This window comes from Dufourea novaeangliae, unplaced genomic scaffold (genome assembly GCF_001272555.1).
Source record: "Dufourea novaeangliae isolate 0120121106 unplaced genomic scaffold, ASM127255v1 scaffold6, whole genome shotgun sequence".
In the NCBI taxonomy this organism is placed as follows: Eukaryota; Metazoa; Arthropoda; class Insecta; order Hymenoptera; family Halictidae; genus Dufourea; species Dufourea novaeangliae.
The window spans coordinates 1,891,318-1,918,579 of NW_015373900.1; the positions used below are offsets into that span (position 1 = coordinate 1,891,318).

The 27,262-nt window shown below is 35.8% G+C and overlaps 1 protein-coding gene across 2 annotated transcripts in view; it reads left to right on the forward strand.

Moving 5' to 3' along the window:
- LOC107193622 (histone demethylase UTY) overlaps positions 1–27,262 on the forward strand; it is a 157,694-nt gene that overhangs the window by 119,774 nt on the left and 10,658 nt on the right. For both annotated transcript variants that reach the window (XM_015583107.1, XM_015583108.1), the window contains 2 exons: positions 9,669–9,847; positions 13,931–14,059. In XM_015583107.1, coding sequence (XP_015438593.1) covers positions 9,669–9,847; positions 13,931–14,059 — 308 coding nt within the window. The remainder of the gene's footprint in view (positions 1–9,668; positions 9,848–13,930; positions 14,060–27,262) is intronic.

Here is a 27,262-nt window from a genome sequence, read left to right on the forward strand (position 1 = left end):
AAAAAAACCGGTTTTTAAAAACCGACAAACCCTATATAGTACAATCTTGCGCAATAATGGCGGCGCTACGGCATCCACAGGGTGGCCTGAATGTCACACAGCGGGAATATGTTTCGACACCCACGCAACAATTGTAAAATCCGCCCATGGAGAAACTCGCTTTCCATTCCTCCTGAAAAACCGCAGCTCGCCAGTTTCTGCGTTTTCGGGCGCATTGTCTTCAAGCCGTATTTACACCAGGCAAACGGATGCTCGTTGTTCCCGCCACTTCGACGAAATTCGCTTATAAACGAGCATTCTTTCACGTTCACTCGAATTCGTCGTGAAGATACACCTTCTTCTGTTGTAAACAAGTTTAGAAACAGTTTGCTCGATGGCAGTTTCCATCAATACCAGAATTACCATAACAGAATGACTGATTACAGTAAATCCTCGATGAGTGTACGAAGGCTCCTCGGCACTGAACATTAAATATTTCGTAAAGTAATGGTCGTATACGACTGAAACAAGTATCACTGGTTTCAAAAGTCCAAGCTCTGTCACGGTGCTAAACCCCATTAAAAAGTCAGCGTTATACCTGAGGACTTTACCTTATCAGTACCGAAGAGCCTTCGAACACTCATCGAGGATTTATTGTAGTACGTTCTTGTAACGATGATTAAAATATTTTAAGAATGCATTGTCTCAGATCGTTTACAATGTTTATTGCAATAGGAAAGTGGAGAAATTAGTCAATTTAAAAATTCGAAAAAAATGAGGTTATGCCCTATTTTTGTCTGTATGAACAAATTTTAAAAAATATGGACTTTAAAATTTGCCATATGAAAATTAATTGAAGTTAACATGAATTATCTGTTGAATTAAGAAACTTATCAAAATGAAACTTATCAATAGTGTCATTTTTTAATGGATTTTTTCAAGGTCATCCATGTTTTTTTACGCATATGTACATAATTTTTCCTGTTGTGTGTGACAGCCAATATTATTATGAATTCATCCATGACCCTGAAATGACCTTAACCTCTAAAAAATTTTAATTTACTTGTAAATTTACTCTAAATTCACTTATACAATTATAGTTACAATTATGTATTATGTATATTTTTCCACCATCTGATTCATCTCTTGAAACCATTTAAATTACGGAAAAAATATTTCTCGTATGATCACAGATAGAGAAGATATTTAGGTGGCCTGTTTTGAGCAGAACACCCTGTATATCACTAGAGACTATAACATATCCAAGTGTCAAAAAAATCCAAAATGTTAACACAAAAGATTTCGTGTGGAATACCCAAATAATGTGAATAGATCGATGTTGGTTTGATGTCGTCCATGTGCAACGCTGTTAAAAGTGGTCGACAACCACTAATTCTTCGTTTTTTGTTGCCTGTCAGAAATTGGCCTGTCTTGCGAGCAAATGAACTCCGCGCTGGTGAATTTCTGGTAGCGTGTGGCGTGCGTGTGCCGCGCGCACGATCAAGATCGGGCGAACTGTAACGAGGAAGTTATTAAAAAGGGGTTGTGTTTGCTTCACGGAAAGGAAGGATTTCGTGTTGCTCCGTTTCGCGGTATTTAAAGGGCCTTTTGTTACGTTCCTGGTCCTGATTCTGTAATTAACGTAGCTCGGAGGTGATTCCTGGCCACCCTTTTTTTCTTTTTCAAAGCCGCAGGAACTATTCCAGGAAACTTTCGTTGTATTCGCAGTTGACTCGTGATCCAAACAAAGTTAAATTCAAAATTCCTAAATCCTGCCAGATCATTAAAATCGAGGTAATACAAGAAAATGATCCCTTTGACTGATGATTAGTAATGGTATATACGACCACAACGCTTACGTCATTCGTTTCATCTCATCAGATCGGCATTCTATCATTTGCGCAAATGCCAACTCATTTTGTAATGTCGTTTTCTTCTAAAACTAACTCTCTTCCTGTATTTAAGCGATCCTTATTTGGATTCTTATCTTTTATTGTTAATTTTCTAATATTTTTATATAGTTCTTTCTCTGTTTTCCATTCCATTATTGGTTATTTTATCGATAATTATGCATTTCTTTCTACATAATCGTAACTTTCTGTATATTCTAGTAATTACTTTTGTAAACTTTTTCTCCTCCTTTTGCTGTTTATTTTTGTAATTGTTCATATAGTCCTGTAGAACCGTCGATAAATTTTGTTAAACCTTCTGTATAGTACTATAAATTTTTGTAAACTCTAGTATATCTTTACGCATTATTGTATACCTAAACTTTTCGTTTGTCCTCTAGACTTTTATATACTTGTATATTGTACCAAAGGGTTCATAACCCGTTTATAAATAATAATATTAATTATTATTATCACACAACTTCTCACATCATCTTACATGCATATATGTCTGTGAAATCTCGTCGTCGATCACGATCGAACCAACCGTCGGCTTCGACGGTCCACGCATTTTGAAGGTTAACTATACATATCATCGATATCTGTATCGAATCTTTCATCCGGGCTAGTATCCGATTTTTCTCAATTCTTAATTGTTCTTGGATTCTCCATTATTTTTCAATTCTATTATTCCTTGTTTCTCGACTATTCCTCGATTCTCGATTATTCCTCGATTCTCGATTATTCCTCGATTTTCGATTATGCCTCGATTCTCGATTATTCCTCGATTTTCGATTATGCCTCGATTCTTGATTATTCCTCGATTCTGGGTTACTCCTTGAATCTTTATTATTATTTGATTCTCGATTTTCGATTATGCCTCGATTCTCGATTATTCCTCGATTTTCGATTATGCCTCGCGAGTAACATTTCATAGTCGCGTGTGTAGGGTCGGCCGAGTGTCGTCTCAGGTGGTCGTGCCCACGACAAAACGGCTGTTAATAGAGTCATATGCGTGTTAATTAATTTATGAAGTGCTAAATTGGCCGGCCACGCCGAAAGGGTGCATTAAAATGCACCCTTCGGAGAAACGGCCGCGTCGCGACTCCGTGGACGCGCTTCCGCGACGGACTCACGCACGACACCAGGAAATCCGAAATGCCCTCGGCTGCGCAACGATAAACGGATGCGCCACGTCGCCGTTTTAATGGCTTCATTTAAATGCCGTTTCAACTCACGCCTTTTCAAAACCCATCCCTATGAATAACGACGGGAGAGCCTCGAGATTCCCTCGATCGCGTTCTTTTCATTTCGTGTCTGCTCGAGATGTACCGAGACCACTCGAGAAATCTCTTTGTCGTTCAATGAAAGGACGAAAATTCTGATTTTAGAATTAAAATAGCGAAGTAAAATTGATTTCTTGATCAGTTGATCTAACGTGAACAACCTTTTGTTTCGTACACATTTAAAGGTTATCTTGTTCCAGTTTTAGGTTATCCAGTATTATACCAGTTATATGTGATTCCGTTGAAACACATGAAACTGACCTTGACATCTAGAAACTCATGATTTTCATCTCATGGTTTCGTGAATCATACTATTGCAGCCTATGGGCCTTGCAATCCTTTGCTCAACCATAGTTCCCCTCTTACTGAAAATAGCAAAGAATTGTGGTGCATGTATTCGTGCCAGTTTGTACTCGTCAATGACACTTTCATCTCAAATTTCAGTATTAATTAACTAAAATTCACTCACTTACAGTATACCATTAAGGAAAACTATAAAAAGAAGACAATTATCAAAAAGTTTTTTTTTCATTCGTCAATCCATAAATTTTGTGTTCAGTGATATGTGTACATGTTCATATACGCGTGTACGATTCATATTTAGACTGTGTAGAAAACGTTGGCCTTGACTATGAATTGATAATCAGTGTAAACACAAGAACAGCGAAGGTCTAGCGTTAAGCACGTTTTGTTCGTTCAGTGTCGTTCGAATTGTAATTTGTTTTATTTGCGTTGCCATTTTCTGCTTTAAAAGATAAACTTTACTTTTTATCTTTAAATAAGTGGTTTGTTTTACTTAAATAACCTCTAACCAACACAAAATCTGTTTTTTGCTTTGAATAAGTGGTCGTTTTTTAAAACACATTTGATTTATCCCGCCAAAATAGCTGCCACACACTCTTTAGCTTCTAAACCTTCCTAACCTCAATTTCTCACCCTTTTTTATATTACTTCCTGACTACACCATCTGAACATTCCTAAACCCAACTTCACCATTTCTATACATATAACTATCTTACTACACCATCTAAACCCTTCCTAACCTCAACTTCTCACCGAATAATCCACAATAATTTGGATCATAAGTGATCAAGCGACACGCTGTCACCCATGATGGCTATAACAAAAAATAGAGCATCCGTTCGCGAAGCAGCACTGGGGCCACGCGCGCACGCCCGACCTATCGCAATCGTGACGAAACAGAGACGAAATCCAATACACTCACTCAGACGGTCGGTGACGCTCGTTTGTTGCCGCCGTTCTGCCATTGACCCGGCATATTTACAGGCTGAAACATCGATTCAACGCAAAACAGCTTGTACCAGTCTAACGAGTCACGCTGCACTGTTTTATCATCCGCCGTGGGTCGAGTGAAAAAATACGAAACAGATGATCAGTCGGTACACATGTGGCGTAACAAACGGTGACGCGCTGTAACCACAGTCACGACGTGTCGATTCGTTGTCTTTCGTTTGACGTTACAGTTAGTACTAGATTAGAACTCTTAGTAATATAGGAGATATCTCCTATGTTAAAAGATGTATCTCCAAATGTATCCCCGTAATTCTAGGTTAAACTTGGTACGGATTTTACATTCACGAAAGTTTCACTATTCACTGAAGAATATTTCAGTAATTGTTAGTTTTTCGACCCATATATCCCAATAGAGATATCTCCCTATAAGAATATATCTTCAAATATATCCCCCAATTTTAGGTTACGCTTCGTACGGATTTTACATTCACCAAAGTTTATCTCCATTTACTGAAGAATATCTCAGTAATTGTTAGTTTTTCGACCTATATACCCCAATAGTTTTTTACTCAACGTTTAACACTCATTCCGATTACAGAATCAAATTTTACATATTACAATTTAAAAAACTCAAGGTGACCTTCATGTCTCGATAAAAAAGCAAAATAGCAAACAACTATTTATTGCATTCTGTGCCCTCCTTAATACTACCTAACTTTTGTTTGAAACATTTTTTCATATAACAAATAGTTTATAAGTGATTTAGGTAGCAGATTTCGTTGAATCACCCTGTATATTCCAATACTTGTTAGAGTAAAGGACAAAAAGGTACCACTTTTTTGATTCTTTATATTTCTATTATTTTTTAACATCAACCTGAAACCTCAATATACTGGGTTACACACAGCTTTTTAATTTTCTATCAGAATATACAGGGTGACAAAAAATAAATGCATATTTAGTTATGGTTATAACTTTAATAAATCGAGATAAACTTAAGAAGTAATAGTACATAACAACAATATGTGACTGTACATTAAGATGTTAATAAATAGTAGAAAATATCTGTTTCCAAAGAATTGATTTTTCATCTTTTGTTTTCTCTCAAATTTTCGTATTTTTTGAAAACATCCAATATGGGACAATGTGCAACGGATATATATATTTTTTTTATTCAAACTACTTCAATCTTATTAGTTGTTCTATACGCGTGTTAAAAATTACTGGTTACGAAAAACTTTCGAAGTATGTGTGGGACTTTTTTGAATTCACAGTATCACGAATTTTTACATTCATTGAAAACCCTTAAAATATGTGTCTTTTTCTCTTATTTCTTGTAACGGAACCTCGACTTTTGTATTATTTTTTGACAGTCGTGAAATAATATTTTCTTTAACTCACCAACTGCATTTGTCCACAATAGTGGACGCCTACTTTATCACTTTAGCGACAATATGTGGAAAAACGGTGTTACCGTGACTATTAGTTCATTATTTATCGTGAGCAAATACAGTGTTTATTAAAAGAAATATATCTAGAAATATTTTTAATTATTGGAAGGAGTACACAAAGCCACATGCAATTATTTCATTATACAATAAAGAAATCTAAGAATAAATATTCAAATGGGTATGAAATCATATGCATCTTTAAGGTTAAGGCGCTCTCTCAACGTATTCGATGATCACGGTTCTCGCGGATATTTTGCAAGAACCACAGTCACTGACATTTCTCGTTCCCCACACACACTCACTGCCAACACAAGAGAGTATCTCTGTGTAACAGTGACTCATTCCCGAAGACAACGAACCCCGAAAGGAAACGCGGGTGAATGAAACGATGACTGGGTCCTCCTGTGAATGAATTTACAACCGCCTTTACGCGAAGAGCAACGGCCATCTTTTTCGTCTTTCTCTCTCTCTCTCTCTCTTTTTTTCTTCCTCATCGTCGGTTTGCTTCTCTCATTGTGCTGGCTCAGTTCGCCGTAGAGCTCCAATTAATTTGTCGTCGGGCGAACCGTCGCGGAATTAACGTCCTCGTTACTTCCGCCCCATCCCCGTCGTCGCCGATGGGAACAATGCAGCCGTCCTCTGGTCTATTAACGACGAATAATATTTCTCTCGGTGTTTCCTTCTGTCGTTGATTATCCACAAACACTATGGAACTTGCATCGAGAAATAATAGGGTTTAAGATTTTATAGTTGTGTTTATTTATAGTATACAGGTAACCATTTGTGTAACACGGTGAGTTTTAGGTTAGGTTCTTAAAAATTGTCGTATTCTACGAAAGTAAGAAACTTGTAGCCTTGCGAGCAAACTCGACTTCCGCTAGGGGAAAATGTAGCGTAAGAGAAAGGCCACTTGGTAAATTGAAAATAATTTACCACTTGGTAAATTTATTTCAATTACCTAAATAAATGTTAAATCAAATGTTAACTTAGCATAAATTTCAATAAGTCCCGAGATCAAGTGATAGAAGGCCCTTCCTTTACGCCACTAGGGGAAAAAGTGACGTAAGAGAAGGGCCCCCTACTACTTGGTAAATTTATTTCAGGTACTGAAACAAATGTTAATTCGAATGTTAATTTGGCATACATTTCAGTAATTTCTAATACCAAGTTGTAGGAGCATGGTAGGAGGTCTTTCTATTACATCGCTTTTCCCCTAGCGGAAGCCGAGTTTGCTCGTCGGTGTAGTAACAAAAAACAGGGTTAGGTGTTCAAGAACTAAGAAAACTAGAATTAAGTTGTTGTAAGATTACAATGTTATTCGGGGGTTTTCCCAATTCTGTAATCGTGTTTAGAGTAGAAATGTTCGATTCCGATTTGATTCTTCGGACGATCGATTCCTTTGGGTAAAAGTATGGAACCAGAGGTCTTGATTAATGGAACAGTAACTCGTTCTGTAATCTGTTACGATAAAGTAAAAGTTATGGTATCAGAACATTTACAAATCACTTCCCGTCAGTGTTAGTATGTTGCCTTCATTAATCATTTAACGTCCAGATCCTTAAATCGTTATTTTAAAATAGTGAGACTGATATATGTATATACTATATATTGTATCTTGTTACTTTGAAATCCAAAATATCGTTATTGAACAAACCTATTCTTTCATTTTTTTTTCTTTATTCTTGGAAGAGGATACTTGAATTTCTCAACTGAAAAGGTGAAAATTTAGTTCACAGCAGTGAAACTACGATCAACCGGTGGCTGCCTTTAACGCATTTTTAAAACTGGGATAAAAAGTGTCTCCTTTGTTAAGTAATTATATTATACGATTTTAAATATTTCCATATCCAATAAAACAGTATATAAATTATAAAAGTTGAATCAACCTAATTAAAACTATGCTGTGTCCGTTATGGTACTAAAATATTTAGTGTATTTCCAAAAGCATCGTTGATGGAACGGTTACACCTCCCTCTTACAGGACGGCTGCGAAATTTTTTTGGACGTTGTTCTAGCCCCGCACAGACTACTAAATTTTTTTTTATTACATTTACTATGTATTTTTTTAATTTGCAACTAAATAACAATAAATAGTATTACCTACTGTTGAGGACATTATTATACGAGGTGTAGGAGGTTTTTATCTATATTGTAGGTTAAAATATTCTTAAATAAATACTGTTCATAATAAGCAACAATATTTCGTATAAGTAATGAAAGATTAAAATAATATTTTGAATATTTGAGAATTTTACTATGTTAGATCGATCATTACGCTGAACTATCCGGTCAGTAACAAGCCACTGGAGGGGGGGGGGTCGCTTTATTTCGGCTCTCGGAGGCTTCTGGCTAGAAGCCAGCGTTAAATCAACGGTGTCGGACGGGATTGATGGATTCGAGGCTTTGATGTTCCATCGTCAACCTCATATGAGACGGTGCAATGCATACATACATATTGTACGCCACGCGTGCACCGTTTTGGACAGGTTGCTAACCGCGCTTCCTCGAATCGCCCGTAGCAACCCAATGGCGTAACAGGTTGCCGACCTGTCCGCGCGATCACGAACGAAGTGTCGTGGAAATACGTGATTTTTATCGAACACTACGAAATTTCATGCAAAATTAAGTACTATTAAGTGATTTCTGTAGTCAGAAATAAGAACGAAAATTGTATTCTATCTCTTAACGCTTTCATTCCCACATTATATAACACTAAAACTACCAGCATTGAATGTATCATAAATTAAATTTCATAATATATTAATATTTATACTATATGATATTGTATAGCATAATGTGAATTAAATGTCGACATGAATATCGATGAAAGCACTTTTATAATATCAGTAATTATAAAATAACAAAATCGAGTCCCGTCATTTTGACGGGTTTGATAGTGCTAGTGTTGTTAAAAATTACCAAAGAAACATTTTGTTGTATTTTTGTGTGTCAATCACATAACTATAAATGATTCAGGAGAACATTTTAACATTTTGAAACCGTCTAATGCCATTTTAAATTTGTTGACATTTAACTATTTTTTCACTTTTATCACAGTTACATTTCATAATTCCTATTATAATGTTATTACACATAATAAAACGAAACTATAATTTAAGCATGGCTTCTTATGTTTCAAGATCATTTATTCCTATATCATCAGTAATTTTCTAAAAAGAAAAATTCGCAAAAATAGTTTGCTTTTAGAGCTATTACGTATCGTATCTAGCTGGGGCTCCGTATGGCCCTTTATACTTTGCATCAATTTTACCAATGTAATTTGAACTATTAATATTGTAAGCTACTACAAAATACTAAAATGAAAAAAAAAATGTACAAATAAGTAGAAAAAGCAAAATTCTGTTTCCTTATTGTCTCCCAGAAGATACCATCAAACGCATTGAAACCTAATTTTGCATACATTGATCTTAATGTTTCAGTTTTATGTGATCGTTAACATATCTTTTTTTTGTGCCATCATAATCTCCGTAAAAAAATCTATAACCACGTAATTTTGGATAAAAACATAATTTTTTGTAGCCAAATAAGAAATCATTAATCTTTCACTATCAATTACAGTTCCATAAGGCCCGTGTTAGAAGGGAATTTTTATAACGTTTCTTTTTAATAATTTTATCATTGACCTTGCTATTTTTTGGTAGCAATCGAAAGTTGCAGCTTTTAAGAATTTTTTGTTGAATTTTCAACTAAATTTAATATTAAACATTTGCGAAAGCTACCTTAAGGGATTAAGTGCACAGGTGAAACTGAGACTATCGGTAATAACGAAGTAACTTGTACTGTTGCAGGGCCGTGAAGGCATTCCAGCAGGTGCTGTGGGTGGAACCTGGTTTTCCACGGGCCTGCGAGGTTCACCTACGGCTCGGCTTGATGCTGAAGGTCCACGCTGACTTTGACGCCGCCCTCAAGCACCTGACGCTCGCTCTGATCGATGCCACGACACCTGCTTCCTTCTCAAAGCTTGAAAGTGAGTCCTTTATCCTCGTTTTTCTTTAACCGTTCGACTACGCGTCATCGTTCCAGTAAAAATGAATGTATCGGCAGCTGCTACTGACAGTGTAAAGGGCTGTCTTTACACTAAAATTTCACGACTATTATTAATGATAATTATATTAATATCATTTTATTTGAGTACTGGAATTGTTACTTATCGTTTTATTCGCATCTGTGTGATGCAAAAGTTCGTCCCGTTTTCGGATCTGACTTCACATATATCGTGCAACGAAAAACAAAAACCGAAAGAATTTTCAGTTTTCCGAATCATATATATATATATATATATATATATATATTTTACAAAGTTTTATCTTATTATTAACATCAATTTTTAATTGTTGTTAGTAGTTGAAGATACAATCATTAAGAAAACAAATTCTTCTATACTCTCAATAACTGTATTAATAAATAGACAACACTTCATTTATGTTGAATGTTTCGTTCACTGAAAACAAAAATCCCCGAGAAATGACAATTTTTTTAAGACTTTACAGTGGTAAACCCCCTTAAGTACCTATCTTATTGGGTTAAGTATAAAATAGAGAACTCGTTGCATTCGATGGAATTTCTGTCTTTCGTTGCATTTCACAGAGGCCTATTACGCTATAAATTCATAGAATACTTTCGCAGTATTTTAATTTTATGAAATTAACTCCACGATGAAAACTTGCGATAATCCTTGAAACTTAGTTAATTCCACGTTGCACAGTTTTAATGTGTTATTTAGCGCGCCGCGACGAAATCGATACTTCCGCCGCGTGGAAAGTGCCCTGGTTATTGGGGTCGTTGCGTGTGAAACGTGGCTCGTATCGATTGGTACATTTCGTTACACTTTTATGAATGAAAACAATTAACAGTGGTCATCATTCGCGTAATGCATTCGCTGTAAAATTGAAATAAATTCGAATAAAATGACAAAATTACTCTTGCGATTTGAGCTCTATCTATTGTCAAAAAAAGTCACTGTGTTATCAAACAGCTCTCGTACAAATACTGTTGCATATTTTTTTTTCATGTGATCTTTTTTTTGTACGTTTCCTTTTCTTGTCTTAAATTATTCTAAAATGTGTTAAAATTACGAACATGTTTTTTGTTTTACCTAAATTTTACTTTAAATAACAAATACAAATGTTTTCCTTAATGACGAGTATACTCGTCGTTAAAATAAAAATTCCATATTTTCATGACGATTATACTCGATACAATCATCGAAAGAGTTAATAATGATTGTATGAACCTCACGTGTATCGAAATATCATGTATGAAATAACATTTAAATCCTTTACTGTGGAACGTAAACGTCCTTTAACTACTATAATAAAATTCGTTGGATTCGAATGACATATAAAGTTCCATGAAAATGGCAGACATTTCGTCCGCAACGACCTGGTATTACACACCTGCGCGTGTACATCTTGACAGAGCATCGCGGCCACGAGATCTTTTGCTCACTTTCTTCCACGAACTTGACCCCCTTTTCCAGCGTGATACAGCGATTGTTACATCACGCGTGGCAACGATAGCTCATACTGCGGTTGTACTCAATTTCATAAGTCTATACATTTTGTTTAAAAGAAAAAGTGCTCACAAGAAATAACGTGATGATGCTAAAAAAAAATATAATTTTCTGGAAATATCAGACCGGGAATTATTTCTGTATCCAATCCACATATTTAATCAACTGGAACATTTATCTATCTTATTTATATTTTTAATCAATTTCTAAAACGATAAAGACTGTATCGTTTCAGATACGAGCTGTTCACAGGCCAAAGCGGCTAACTCCAATTTTTTGATTTTTTTAAATTTTAATGCCGAAGCACAAGATTGGCATTTAACTTTTTTTAAACGAACAACTTACTCAAAAAATATTATATTAATAATAATTAAACGTGAGAATAAAAAATATGTTACTCTTTTTCGCAACAGGCGTTTGTTTGTCAACAACTGTTTTTCAATATTAGCTACGAGTTAACTCGTTTTTCCGAGCGAAGAAGTATTTATTAACATCGAACAATAACCTGTTACCATTATCATTTTTCAAGTTTACCATTTTTTAGAGGTACGATTTCTCGGAGGTGGGTACCATTTTGCAGACGTACCGTTTTTCGCAGGTACCGTTTTTCGCAGGTACCATTTTTCGCAGGTACCATTTAGAAATAGTAGAATAACCCGTCTCGTCAAACGTATTTTATTCTCAAATGACGAGTTAACTCGTTTGACCCAGTGAAAAAGTATTTCCAAATGACGAGTGAACTCCGTCTTTGTCGGCTAACAGGTAAATCGCGCGTGTTTCAAGTAACAACACGGTACGTCAAAGGAGAAGCGAAGCCTTGAGGCCCCGATTAACGAAACGGGAATCGCCGTTACTCTTTCCGGACGGGATTCCATGCCGTTGTACAGCTTTATCACGTCACTTTGGATTACCAAGGGACACACAAGTGAGTCACTCACGCGGAAGACAGCTCAGCCCGTTCCACTATTTAATGATCTAAATTTAGCGGCGGGGATAAAAATACTTTTCGATAACGAGGCCCGATATCGTGATAAACTTATCGTGTTTTATAACCGGCTAAAGTGGAATAAAATCTATATTATTGAAATCACCGAGACGACTTTAATTAAGATAATTACGAGAATTTTAGAATGTTCTGATAATAAAGTAAGAATAAGATAGATAACGAAAAGTAAGAGATTTTCGTGAAAACGTTACACTGTCGGAATTTCAGTCGTTTCAATCGAGTAACTTTCTAAATGTTACGACTCATATGAGTACTATTAACACTAGAACTACCAATATTGAATGTATATTAACTTAACTTGTAAAATTTCGTAATATACATAATACATGACACAATCTACTTCAATATAATATCACATGAAATGTACAATAAATTAGACATAACATAAAATCCGGAAAAAGTGTTACTATAACTCGAGTAATTGTAAAATAAGAAATTTGCGATCGCAACATTTTGACGGGATTGGTAGTTCTAGTGTTAAAGATGCCTAAAATCGAATGCATATTGCCGTGGAGGAACGTGAGTAAAGTATAACGTTTAGACGAATAGATAACTGAAAAATTATTGGAGGGTACAATTAAGCTCAAATGATGAGTTAACTCGCATATTCTCCGGTTAACAGGTTTAAATATTCATTGTACGCAAAAGTAATGACTATTTCTCTGTAAAAAATCTTTATCAACATCGAACAATAGCTACAGCATCTGTTACCATTGCCATTTTTCAAAGGTACCATTTTCGGAGGTACCATTTTGCAAAGGTACCATTTAGAAACAGAATAACCCGTCGCGGCAGACGTATTCTACGTTTATTTTGCCCATATTTTCCTCAATTAACTCAAACGAAGCCTGTAACGCAATTTCACTATTCTTGATTTTCATCTCATTATTTATTAACACATTTTATTAACACCCAGTATGTTGCGATTTCCTATACAATGTACTCAAATTGTCCCACTATCTTTTTCCGTATTTACGGAATATGGCGACACCAGAATTCAAACATTTTGTGTTGCTCCACGGATTTTCACGTGACTCCATCCGGGTTATATATCTCGAATGATTTATCTTGCCCAACTGTTTCTGAAACACTTTCCTTACCGAGAAACCTCTCGCGGCGTTTTGATTCAACCGGAAGTTGGACGTGTAATATAGTTCGAGCCGACCGGCTTGCGGGTCAGTCTTATATTTGCCAATCTTATGGACAGGAAGTGCCCAGAGAAGTCACAGGAAATGAAATTCGCGGTTTCGCAGGAGGTTTGTTAGTTACTTCAAACTGTGTTATGGTTACATTATTATACAGTTTACTTCCTAACACCTGGTACCCGTGATTAATGAAAAAATATTCATATTAACGTGTGATCTATTTGTTGAGACTATTTTAAAAAAAAAAAGAATGAATATTCAAACAAGAGAATATTTTTACAAGAATCGAAGCCATAAAATTTATATAAATCATTGGAAAGTGTATATTAATTAGTATTTCGTTCGATTTTTCAGTGAATAATTTTGAATTTCTTTTATGTGTTTCAGTAAAATTTCACATAGCCCATCTGTACGAGGTACAAGGAAAGTACAGGCTAGCCAAAGAGCACTACGAGTCGCTGCTCAAAGAGAAGACTCTGCCCTCCCATTTGAAGGCTGACATTTGCCGCCAATTAGGTGAGTTGAATATCAGTGAATTTTATCTGTAAGCGACAGCTTTTCTCGAAATTCAATATATCGATTAATTGTTCAACCTACACGATTATACTCTTTTTGTTATTTTACTCAGAATCTTCTTCATACAGAAAAAAAGTTATGAATGCACCACATTGGGTGGTATCATTAAAAATAATGTAACTGAATTTTTCTTAAATTGCTTCACGAAAATCAATATATTTGCACAAAGATCTGCAGTCCAGTAATTATAATACTTACTACAAATTTCTTGAATGAAAATTATCGACATCAGCGAAGTACAAACGGACAGCTGCAATATTGTCAATTTTTTCTTTTTTACATAAATAGGCTCTAAATATTATTTACACCTAAATTTAAATATTATTTAGAGTATATTTATGTAAAAAAGTGAATCGACAAAATTGCAGTTGCCTGTTTGTAGTTTGCTACAGTTAATATACAGGGGGTCCCACTTAACGTAAGCATCTTGAATATCCTACTTGCTTTGGGAGATATAAAAAAATGTGAAGAGAAAGTACTATGTGATTAGAAGGGGCAAATACTGCAATAAGCAAACATTTTCTCAAGGTCATATTTTTTGAAACTTCAAGGTCATCGTTGTTTCTTTAAACGGGACTACATACTTTTATCAACGTGGCGTCATAGTTGACATCATGACAATCCAATGCCCTATAATAGCGTGACCTTCGTGTGACCTTGAGTACCAAAAATCCACAAATGTACGAGAATAGATTTAAATAACAAAATACCCACGACAGAGCGATTAGTATACAAATGTATCAAAATTGATGGACATCGCTTTGAGCATTTATTAAATGAAATTTTCCGCAAATCAAAAGGTGTTCACGTTAGGTGGGATACCCTGTGTAATAGTACCCAATTTTGGCCCATCTAGTATAATTCCAATACAATCAAAATACTTAATCTGCAATCGAAATTAAAAAATTATAAAAAAAAAAATAGAAAACAAAGCTTATTAATTTTCTACATCTTCCGTTCCATCTCAACCCACACAAGGAGCAGAAAAAAAAATACCACCACCCCTATTGGGCGTTATTAAAAATTCCCCAGTGAGCGTCGACTGCCAGGCGTCCGCCAGTTCCGACCGTAATTGAACAATCGCGGGTCGAATCGGACGCGGAGCATTTATTTTCCAGCGATAACGTCCCGACGCCGCCGTCGGGGTAGGGCCACAGCCCCTCCAAAGTCAATTAAACCCAACCCCGTGAATCGCTTTTTGGCCGGGCGAAACTTTCGCCACCTCAATATTCGACCTAAAGGCGGGCTCAGACGGCGCGTGGCTCGGCGAGTCTGTCCCGTTCGTTAGTAATCGCTGACGCAAGATAAATTGTCAGTCCATAGTTGTTCGACAAGCTTCGTTTCAAATAAAAAAACATTCATGGGTCGACAATGTATCTCTTTCGTCGCTATTTACCGACAAGGAGACAGGTTTGCCAAGTCACGCGCCGTCTGAGGGCACCTTTACGCAAAGCACACAGATATACAGTACAGGACAAATGTTTTCGAACAAATGTTTTCGGATAAAAACCGTTTGCTGTGTTATTTGAATTACGGATACTGTTGATGTTACATTACGTAATCAACGCCTGCCTTGCGTAACTGTTGTTTTCTTAGGTCGAACACACTTCGATATACAGACTCCACTCGATTATCGTCTGGTTTGTTCTACACGATTATTATCCAGGCCTTTTCCCCTTCTGGGGGGGGGGGCTGTCAAGCACATACTTTGTTGCCCCTCTGTTTTTGTTGTCGAGGCTCGGACTTCGGACAAAAAACGAATTTACGAGGGTCTGAAGTAATTGTCCCTATAAGATTATTGTCCCGGCGTGGACCCCAGTTCGGGACGATAATCGGTAGGAATCTGTACTTTCTAAATGTCCTCGAGTTTTTTTTCTTTCTCTTTATACATTGTCTATTTGGGAATGTCCACAACATCGAGAAACTATGGATCTGGATGTCCCATTTAAGCCGTCCATTGTTTTTTGTATAAAATTTTCGGTGAGCTTCTACTTCGTACCATCCAAGAATGGATAAAATAAAAGATACAGACGATGTTCCCATGAAACTCATGTTTCAGAATACACATTAAAAATTGGCAACAGCTTGGTGTGTGTTTCGACGCAGCATTAACTTCAATTAATTTTGCATATGGCCAATTCTGAAGTGTCTATATTTGTTAAAATTTGTCCATAAAGAGGATAAATAGGACTGTATCCTCATCTTTTCCAAATTTTGAAATTGTGGTCTGCTATTACGAAATTGCATTTCTTTAAATAATTGCAAGATAAATGGTTAGAAAATATGTTTTTTTAACAGAAATAATTTTTATGGTACGCTCATGTCTCCCTTGTAAGGATCCACAAAGCCCATTTTGATCAGTTTCTTAGTTCAACAGTTATAATTTATTGGAAAATGGTTGACACTATATTTCAAACAATTGAAGAAATTTTCCAAAATCCTTCAAGATATGTTTATATATCATTAAAGACTACAACATGTCCAAGTTTCAACCAAATGTTACTCCAAAAAGTGTCCAACTTCGCGTGAAATGACCCTTTCGTATCATCGCTTACCGATCGAAGGGACAGACATGCCGAGCCACGCGCCGTTTGAGGCCGTTTTAAGGTTCGGCCCTAGTGTACAACCAAGTAGCAGACACGTGTATTGATTTATTCCGGGCCGGGGCGGGCTCAGTGGATGAGTTTCGGGTGGAGGAAGGGTGGAGAGACGCGGGGGTGTGCACGACCAGGCTAAGAGAAGAATGGGGGCGGGAGACGAGGACGGACAATGAGATTCGATAAGGAGACGCGATTAGAGGAACCATCTTTTGTCCCTTTTCATTCTGTTTCTTTCACTCCCATATCCCCGTTGTTACTTGTGCAGCGTCTTTTATAAATAATTTTTTTTTATTAGCTTCCTTTAATCGCAATTTCATACTTTTTTCATTCAATCGTTTCATTCCCATTATCTTGTTCGATTTTTTTTGTAAATAAATATTTTTTTTATTAGCGTCCTTTAATCGTAGTTTCATAATTTTTTTCATTTATTTGCTTCATTTCCATCATTCTGCTCGATTCTTCTCCACGAGTAGGTTAATCTTCGTTTGTTATTGTTTTAAATTTTTTTTTATTTTCTGCCTGGTTGTGGCTACTTAACCTGATGAAATTTTACCTCTTTCACCCCCTTCTTATTATGTATTTTCTTCTGCAGCGTCTTTGAGAAATATTTTTTTATTAACCTTCTTTAATCTAAACTTTGCTTTTCTTTGTTTATCTATTTCATTTATTTATATATGTGAATTTATTGTTCCCCTAGGGGCTACAATTCCTTACATCTTGTCTCTTACTTCTAGACTTAATCTACGTATCCTACATCTTACAAAAATTCTCGCTCTCTTAACCTACCCCCGCTAATACACACACACACCCCTTCCCTAACCTGGCCTCCGCTTCTGCTCGTCTGCAGAGAGAGTAGTCTCATTCTCATCTCTTCTTTCATCCAATCCTCATTCTCTCACATTCTTCTCTTCTCTCTTCCACTCTCCTCGTCCATTCCTCCCCCTCCCCCTCCCCCTCGTCACCTAACACCTTCATCGCCACCTCCTGCCACCCCCTATTTTATTTATATAATTTTTATTTTTGTTTAAGAGTAGGTTTATTTCTATTGATTAAAAATTCATTTTATTTACCTAATAATTATCTTTGTAACCTAATTAAATTTTACCTGTTTCCATCTTCTTATTATGTATCTCCATCCCCAGCATCCTTTCGAAATAAATATTTTGTTATTAACCTCCTTTAATTTAAACTTCGCTCTTTTTTTTCTCTATTTCAGTTATTTTTATAATTTTCGTTTTTGTCTACAAGTAGGTTTATTTCTGCTTGTTATTGATTAAAAATTTATTTTATTTACCGAATAAGTATCTCTACTTTAACCTAATTAAATTTTACCTGCTTTCATCTTCTTATTATATACCTTCTTCCGCAGCATCCTTCAGAAATAAATATTTTTTTATTAACCTCCTTTAATCTGAACTACACTCTTTTTTATCCATTTGATTTATAAATGTAAATAAAGTATATCGTTGGTTTGGTTTTCGTCGACGTGCCGGTTAATTGCTGTTTGTTATTCATTTAAAATTCTTTTATTTGTTATACCGTTGTAGCTGATACTGTCGAGATTTTTGCCTGTTCCACGCAATTATAAAATATGTTTCTCGTTTACGCGAATCTCACGAACTCTCCGCTCCAAATCCTCTTTTTCCCCCTCTTTATTATCCCGTCCCAATCTATATTTCACCGTCTCTTCACCTCTTTCATTCATTTCCGCCGTTCATTCGGCCTCTCCCGTTTACATTTAATTTTCATGCTCCATTGATTTAAAATTGTTTTATTTATAACCGACTACTCGTGGTTAATGTTTTTGATCTTTTACGCTTTCCCAGTTCATTCCTCCCTTTCGCGATTCGTATTCGTTCGGACAATGTATACCACTTAATACAATTATCATGCAATCGATAACTGAATTAATTACTTTGTAAAATTACTTATTTAATACATTATACAATAATGTAAATGCACGTCATTACGGGTTATTTCACGTATATTTTAGTAAAATTGAATTGAGTTAATTGTAAATTAAATTACCATAACTTCACCTGCTATTTCTGTACAACGGAAGTCATTATACAGGGTGTCCCACCTAACTCTGCCACCCCTAATCATTCTCTTATTTGTCACGGTACAAAAAAACGGTTCGGCAGAAAGTTAGTCTATTTTAGGGGAGAAATTAGGCTATGAGATTGATCGTCATGTCAAGGTCATATCTTCTGAGATTTCTCTAATGGTAACGTTTTTTTTAAATGGAATGCCCTATTTTTTTGTTTGCCATTACAAAAAGGAGATCAAAACGTATCGAACAATGTATCACACTATGACCTTGAAATGACCTTAGGCTGAAAATTTCACACGTAACTGGTTGAGGTGGAAGGTCACAAAAAATGAATTGCAGAAAATAAACGCCATAATCGCATTATTTATTATTTTAGTAATAGCAATAAAAAAATAGGTCATTCCATTAAAAAAAAAACGTTACCATTAGAGAAATCTCAGAAGATATGACCTTGAGATGACCTTCAATCTCATAGCCTAATTTTCTCCCTAAAATACACTAACTTTCCCTGAACCACTTTTTTGTACCGTGACAAATAAGAGAATAATTAAGGGTGGCAGAGTTAGGTGGGACACCCTGTATATACATATTGTGAACATGTCAAAACTTCAGCAATCGTACAATAAGTCCATATTTCTGTTCACAGTCGTTATTCATAACTAACATCACTTTCTTTCTTAATTGAACCAAGATTAAGATTTTAAATTCAGTTAAGCTGTAACACACATAAAGAGTCCCTTATGGAACACTCAGTTGATTATGGTACACATCGTTTGTTCAAATAAATTATTGTTGTCATAGATCATTATACAAAAACCAATACCAAAGAGTACCATTCAATTGAATCTGCTATTAATTACTTAATAATAATAATAATTCTACTATACTGAACGACTATTAATATCTTCGTATATTCTTTATTATTATTAAACAAAGTTCCTATCGTGAATGCAAATGGCTATGTATACGGCCATGATTTCGGTCACTAAACAAACCCCCATTAAAAGGCTGAAGGTAAAAATATATCTTTCTGCGAATTACAAAGCCGATTACGAAGTTACCCAGTACTAGGGTTCCAGGTGCCATTGCATTAACCCTCGAACAACACTGTCTGGTTCGATTTTGAACCAAATTTTCAGAAATCTCACGCACCGTTCCAGCTCACAGAAATGTAACTGAAGCGTACCAGTTGTATTGTATTAACGTATTATAAAAATATCAGAATATTTTCAAGAATACCAGAATAATTTCAAGAATACCAGAATAATTTCAAGAATACCAGAATATTTTCAAGAATACCAGAATATTTTCAAGAATACCAGAATAATTTCAAGAATGCCAGAATAATTTCAAGAATACCAGAATAATTTCAAGAATACCAGAATATTAGGTCGCTGCAAAAATAATTGCGGTTCTTATTATTTCAAATTTGGCGCCGGTTCTTCTAGTTACCTTTTCTATAATTATGATCGCGTATAGTGCCTTTCCGAATTATAATGACTTCGTAGAAAGCAGCAGGCGTTTTGGGTCCTTCACGCCTTTAAACATTTCTGTGGCAAATCAAGCGCCCAGGGACGGCAATGTATTATATTTTGCGGGTGGTGGCTGTTGGAGCTTTAGAGGTATACGTATATCAAAAGATAAATATACATTTGTTATCCTCTCAAATAGTTTGAAGTCCTATGAAAAAAAAATATTCCAAATTTGAGGGGTACAAAAAATATGTCAAATGTGTAATAAAAGAAAGTAAATGGAACCAAATAAGTACAGCCCTGAATCAAGGGTATCACACAACACACCAACTGAGAGGGTCACACCTATAGTCACTATAATACACCATTGGCACTACTTACTGATTTTTGCATACAGGGTGTCCCAGGTTTCAGCAGGCAAACTCTTGTCAGTATTGTATTCTATGGGTTTAAATCATCTGGGAGAACTCTTTCGTTAAGGAAAAAGTTGTTTCAAATCACCCCAAGAATCACCCAGTTCAAGGACTTACACCTATTTTGGTACACCCTGTATACGGACCCAGGTGTACCCGTCATTTATTCGATCGTGAAAAACGTTCCGCCCTCCGAGGGGTTTAAATCGGGGCTTACCCGCGTGGCTCCCGGCAAAATGTGTGTTGCGAGCGTACTCGACACCCGTTTAATGAGGCAGAGAGCGCCTACGTGACACGGCCCAAGCAGGTAGGGAGCCCGAAAGATTATACAGGTCAAGCGGCACGTCGTCGCTGACCCACTTGCACGTCACAAAAACCCTCGAGAAAGGTACACGGGTCGTATGAAAAACCGTGGAAAAGGTGTATATAAGGCTGAATAGAGACCACCGTGCGACTAGGGGAACCCTGCGGGGATTCCTGTGTTGCTTCGTTACTCGGCCAGAAATATTACTTTCCAGTCTTAGAAGACCTTTCTAGAAATGTTCATTTTGTCATAGAAAAAAAGTTTTCTTACTGTGTTGGGCTCCACAGTTTTCTTAGCTGACACACTACAGTGTATAGTTGAATGGTACTGCAAATACAGTAAATCCTCGATTATTGTCTCAAGGCACCTCGGCACTGAACATTAAATATTTCATAAACTAATGGTCGTATGAAGCTGAAATAAATATCTTTGGCTTCGGAATTTCAAGATCTATCACTGTGCTAAACCTCATTAAAAAGTCAGAGTTACACCTGGGGACCTCTCCTTGTCTGTGCAAGGAGCATTCGAACACTCATCGATAATTTACTGTATGTAGTTTATAATTGAATCGAAAATTTTATGAGAATTTTTTTTGTTCCTGTGCTTAGTGGTCACAGGGTTTATTGGGCACTTCATTGCTGAAGCGCTTGGCAGACCAAGTGTGAAATTGTATACTTTTATTCTAAATGAATAGTTTACTTAATTTACTCCGTATTGTACTTCGGATCATTCTTTTGCCTCTGTTGCTAGCGTCCGGAATTTGTTTGGCTGTTCCACTTTTATATACGTAGTCAGTAAAGTAATGTATAAAACTATATGCATATACAGGGTGTCCCACTTAACGCGAGCACCTTTAGTATCTCACCTGTTTTTGAAGATAAAAAGAAATGTCACAGGAAAATATTATTTTGTTGGAAAGGCAAATACTGTGATAAATAACAAAATTTTCCTCAAGGTCGTATTTTTCGAAATTATAAGGTCATCGTTGTTTTTTTAAACGGGAATATATATTTTTAACATCATGATGTAGTTGAGTTCAAAATCAATCCAATGACTTATAACGGTATGACCTTCACGTGACCTTAAGTATGAAAAATCCATTATCATTTATTATTATTATCTCGAGATTGAGTACGAAAAATCATTTAGAGTCTACAAAAATATATCAAAGTTGATGAATATCACATTCAGCATTTATTAGAATAAATTTTGCACTAATCCCTCCATCGTACTTGCTTTATTATTTAAATCAACTCCTTTACACTTGTGGATTTTTCGTACTCAAAGTCAAACGAAGGTCACACTACTGTAGGTCTGGGTTCGTCTTGACAAATAACCGATAACCTAAAAAATTCGGAAAATATAACCTCGAGAAAAATGTTTCGCGTAACACAGTATTTACCCCTTCCAACCAATTAACACTGTCTTCTTACATTTTGTTCTATTTTCAAAAACAACTGAGATATTAAAAGTGCTCACGTAAATAAAAAAATGAAAAAAGAAAACGAAAAACAAAATGAAAACATACATGATACTAATCCTTTATTTCGTAATTTCGCACACGTAGCCATATCGCAATAGTGGAATGGAAAGCCGGTTAACATTAGAACAACCGAGTCCGTCAAAATGACGGACTTCAGATTTTTTATTTTAAAATTATCGAAACCTTACAGATACTTTCATCGGAATTTATGTTAACCTCTAATTTCTTAAACACTTCATATTATAGTACACTAAGCTATATTGCATTATACATTAAATATTACACAATTTAACTTAGCATACATTCAATGCTGGTAGTTCTAATGTTAAGGGTTACCATAACCTCAAATCACTTCGAGTCTCGAACGACTTATCGGTCAACGAATTAATTTGAAAAAAACAGGCAATTCAAATACCCAATTCTCACGTTCTTCCACCACCACAAGTATACAGTAGTTCGCCTCTCAGGATGTTATCGAAGAACCGTCGAAAAACATGAGTCCGCCAGGTAAACAGGCGTAAAACGCGGAAACAATACACCCTGAACCCCTGGCTAAGCCATTTACAACGTAATTACACCGGTCGGTATAATCACCCACGACAATAAAATCGCACAAACTTCGAGGAAATCGTATACACGGTCGTCCAGGTTTCCGACCGATGATTATCCGCCCCGGGGCCAACCACCCCTGGGTTGGTCGTTGTTGATCTCTGAACGACCAAGCGTTCTTCACTCACGAGACGGACGAATGGCGGGGAAAACGGCTTTGGAGGGGGGTGGGGGGATAACTGTCGAACCGGTCGCGGAACCGACACGCGAGAAGCCGTAAACAGGTTGTAAAGAGAGTCCCGTACCGTTTTGGGGACCTGCCATGCTGCCACTGCGTGCGCTGAACCACCGAGGATATCGCGATGAATTGAAAATCGGGCTTTATTGGATGATCGTGTGTTCCGAGGGGTTTATGTAATAAAATGTAACTGTATTTAATAAGTTGAGTGCTGGAGAACTGCCGTGTTTTGCTTATTTTTTTTTAGAGAGAGATCACGTCGATTCGGGACATTTTACAAGTAATGTCAGGTTACGAGACGTTTCTTGGTGCCATTATGCTTGACGTAAGATGTATAACTGTATTTATATTGAGTTGAGTGATGGATAACTACTATTTTCTTCTTTCTTTGAGAGAGAGAACATGTCCATTCGAGGCAGTTTACAATTGATATCAATTTGAAATTGACAAAATTGACGTATTGGGAACCCAATAAAGTTTTACTAAAGTTTCCTGTATTTATTTGTCCACCAGAGTGAAAATATCCTCCTACAACGAACCCAACAATATTTGAATGGAATAGGAAATATTGTTGTCTAGGAAATAATGCAGAAATATTGCGGGCGCGTGGATACGTGATTTTCTCGTTTGTGAAGATTAACCTTTAAACTGTCAAGAGTATCCCTTTTAGGACATTGACAAAACGCAAAATTCAGTGCAGTGCATACGGTGTATGTATATGTGAACATAAATTTTTGGCTAAAAAAGACCACTTTTTTAATTAAAATATGCCGGCAATCTAAAGGCACAGAGAAGATATAAGAATAGAAGAAATTCTGTCCCATGTTTCGGGGGCGTTAGAAGTCCCATAACCATATCAGTATTACATTCTTTGCTAGTGAAACCGAAGCAATAATGTATGTATGTATTGCTATATGCAGTCGCGGATGTATGTGTGCTATGCGTTATCACGGTGTCGAACATAGTTCCTGAAATCGGAAACTTTCATGGAGAAGTACGCTCGAACCAGCGTGATTTTCGTGGGACACCAAGTCCCATAAAATGTTAGGTCTATTGTTATATCTCGTCTGTGCTAAAGGTTAATAACTTTCTTTGGAAACCACGATAAAGGAACATACACCTATCTAGGGTAAACGATCGAATTTCTTAACCCAGTATATTGTAGGGTAAACGTACCAATGAGAGAAAACTTACGAGATTTCGTAACTATTAAAATCGAATTTTAAATGATAATAATATGTAATACATATTTGGCACATGAAAATTAGATTCTTCAATATGTATACCGTTTTATGTAAACGGTAAATAAAATGTAATTAATTAAATTAAAAAGAAGAAAATACAGATTTCACCTGTGAATGAACAATGTTAAGTAAATGAACATTTCTAACTAATGGCACGAAAATTGTTTGAATTTGAAACAAGGAATTGAAGGGAATCAATATTTAATCATTTACTTATTTTAGTAACTTAATTTACTCGTTCTTACATATGTATAATGTTCATTCACTGGTGCATCCACCGTACTAGATTTTCCTTTACATAAATGAACCTATGAAAATTTCAATTTTTACTTAACGTAGCAGTATACATAAAAACCATCTTATTTATCATAAAATATTCGTATCTAAAATCACTAAACATTTAAATAGTCACCACTATGTCGGCTTTTTGTTAGTCAAAGTTCAAGTATATAAGAATTACTTTGATTTCTGAGGTGACAGTAATTGGGACATCTACCCCATTTGATAAACAAAGGATTTTCGCTACGTGACTTTCACCAGTGACCGGCTGTTTTTGTCATGAATTAACAAAATATGGTTTTTGCTATATATGTTAAAAAAAAACATTTACTCAACTTTGAATATTTTAAAAGTATCCGGTTGACAAATGAAATTTCCGTAAATATCAACTGTGGCCTAATTGACGAACGACAATTAGGGATATATCCTGGGCACGGTTCAACTACGCGGGATGATGGTTTGACGAGAGAGCCGCTACAACTTCCAATTCCATTTAGAATCGGGCGTGCATTTAACCTGCCGCGGTCTACGATTGTGTAATAACTTGTTGAGATACCCGCGGTTTCCCACGGCACGTGTTTAACCCTTTAAGGCCTGAATTATGTTGTAGTTATTTTTTCACCGCAATTCTCATTCTGGATACTTGGAAACTGTTCAAACACGGTCTTGTTTTATTTTTTTCTATTTTTTTTTTCTATTCGAATAACTAAATATAATGTCTCTGAGTGCTGGCACCATTTAATAGCATCTCAGAGGACTTTGAAAAAGCAGTAAATATTTTCTGGCCGGGTTCTAAGCATATGAAGAGTCCAGGGGAATAACGATTATAGTCGTTAACAAACTGCGAAAGTTTATGCAAATTCATAATTTCAAATACTAACATCTAAAAATTAAAATGGAGCAGAATTTGGAATTCTCTGCTAGAGGCTTTACTACGTTAATAATAACATATAATAGTACTAAATTTTATTATTTACTAAATTAAATTAAATTAATTATTTTTATTAAATTTAAAAGATGCTATAATTGAATAAACATCCGCAGTCTAATGGTTACAAAATTTTTTCAGTTGGACAAAAGGCCCCAATTACTGTCAGTGTCTCTAATACTGCCAGTTTACTTATTTTACTTAATGAAACTGTAACGTATAAAGAATTGTGTACAAAACATCTTGTTACTAAATTGGGACTCTGGTAATTAAAGTTAAAAAATGGAAGTGTAATATTAAGCGTCAGACATGCGACTACGTAAGCAAAAAAAAGCCGTAACTTACATTATTATTAATATTATATTATATGATTATGGAGCAAATAAAACACAAATAAATATAGGTAGACTGCATCGCTGAGAATCATCGAGTTGAATTTTGACCATTTTCCCTCAAACCAAGGATTCCTTGGCCCTTTATTTTTCTGTCCAGGGATGATTCGTGACTGGAAATGACTCGATTAATAACAAATGAAGATATATTGTACAGATTACTTTTAACGAGCGATCCTTATACAGGGTGGGGTAATAACTATGTCCACTTTGAATATTGCCGTTATTTGTAATAATATGAAAAAATGTTGTATACAAAACTTATACAGTATAGAGGGGGGAATATTGTGACACAAACATTTTCTGCGTGGATGGAGGCATAGAGGAGATTTCAAGGTCATCTCTATTTTTTTTTAATGGAATGCTATGTTTTTTTAATAAAATAAACTTTTTGACACTACAGGAGATGCTCGAAGTGGTGACCCTTTGCGTCAATGCAAAGTTGCAATCTTCGTATCGCTGCATCATAATTGCAACATGTGCTGGAATAAGTTCAGAAACGATAAGACATGCACGTGTTGCAGCGATACGAAGATTGCAACTTTGCATTGACGCAAAGGGTCACCACTTCGAGCATCTCCTTTAGTGTGAGAAAGTTTATTTTACTACCACATTTGACCTTGCATGACCTTCAATGATAGCTCGCTGAAGTCGACTCAACACCGGCTATCACATCGGGATAAAAAAAACATAGCACTCCATTAAAAAAAATAGAGATGACCTTGAAATCTCCTCTATGCCTTCACCCACGCAGAAAATGTTTGTGTCACAATATGCCCCCCTCTATACCGTGTAAGTTTTGTATATAACATTTTTTCATATTATTACAAATAACGGCAATATTCAAAGTGGACATAGTTATAGCCCATACCCTGTACATCTAACATGCGACTAAGATCGTATACAAAAAAAAATTAAATATTTAGATCCCGAAGCTGTGGAATTAATAACTAAATAATAATATTGTTAAAATAAAATTATTATCAGTTTTTCTTTAACCTATTTGTTACTTAACATTAATATATTATTGATTCTAAATTTCGTCTCAATATCTCTTATGGTTCAAAAGTTATAGAAAAATGTCGCTCAATTTTCCGATCCAGACCACTGTGCGCCGATATCCCCAGGTTCATTCTTGTCCTCCATCAACAGGTCTTATTAGCCCCCGTCGTTTAATTCCCCCGGCCT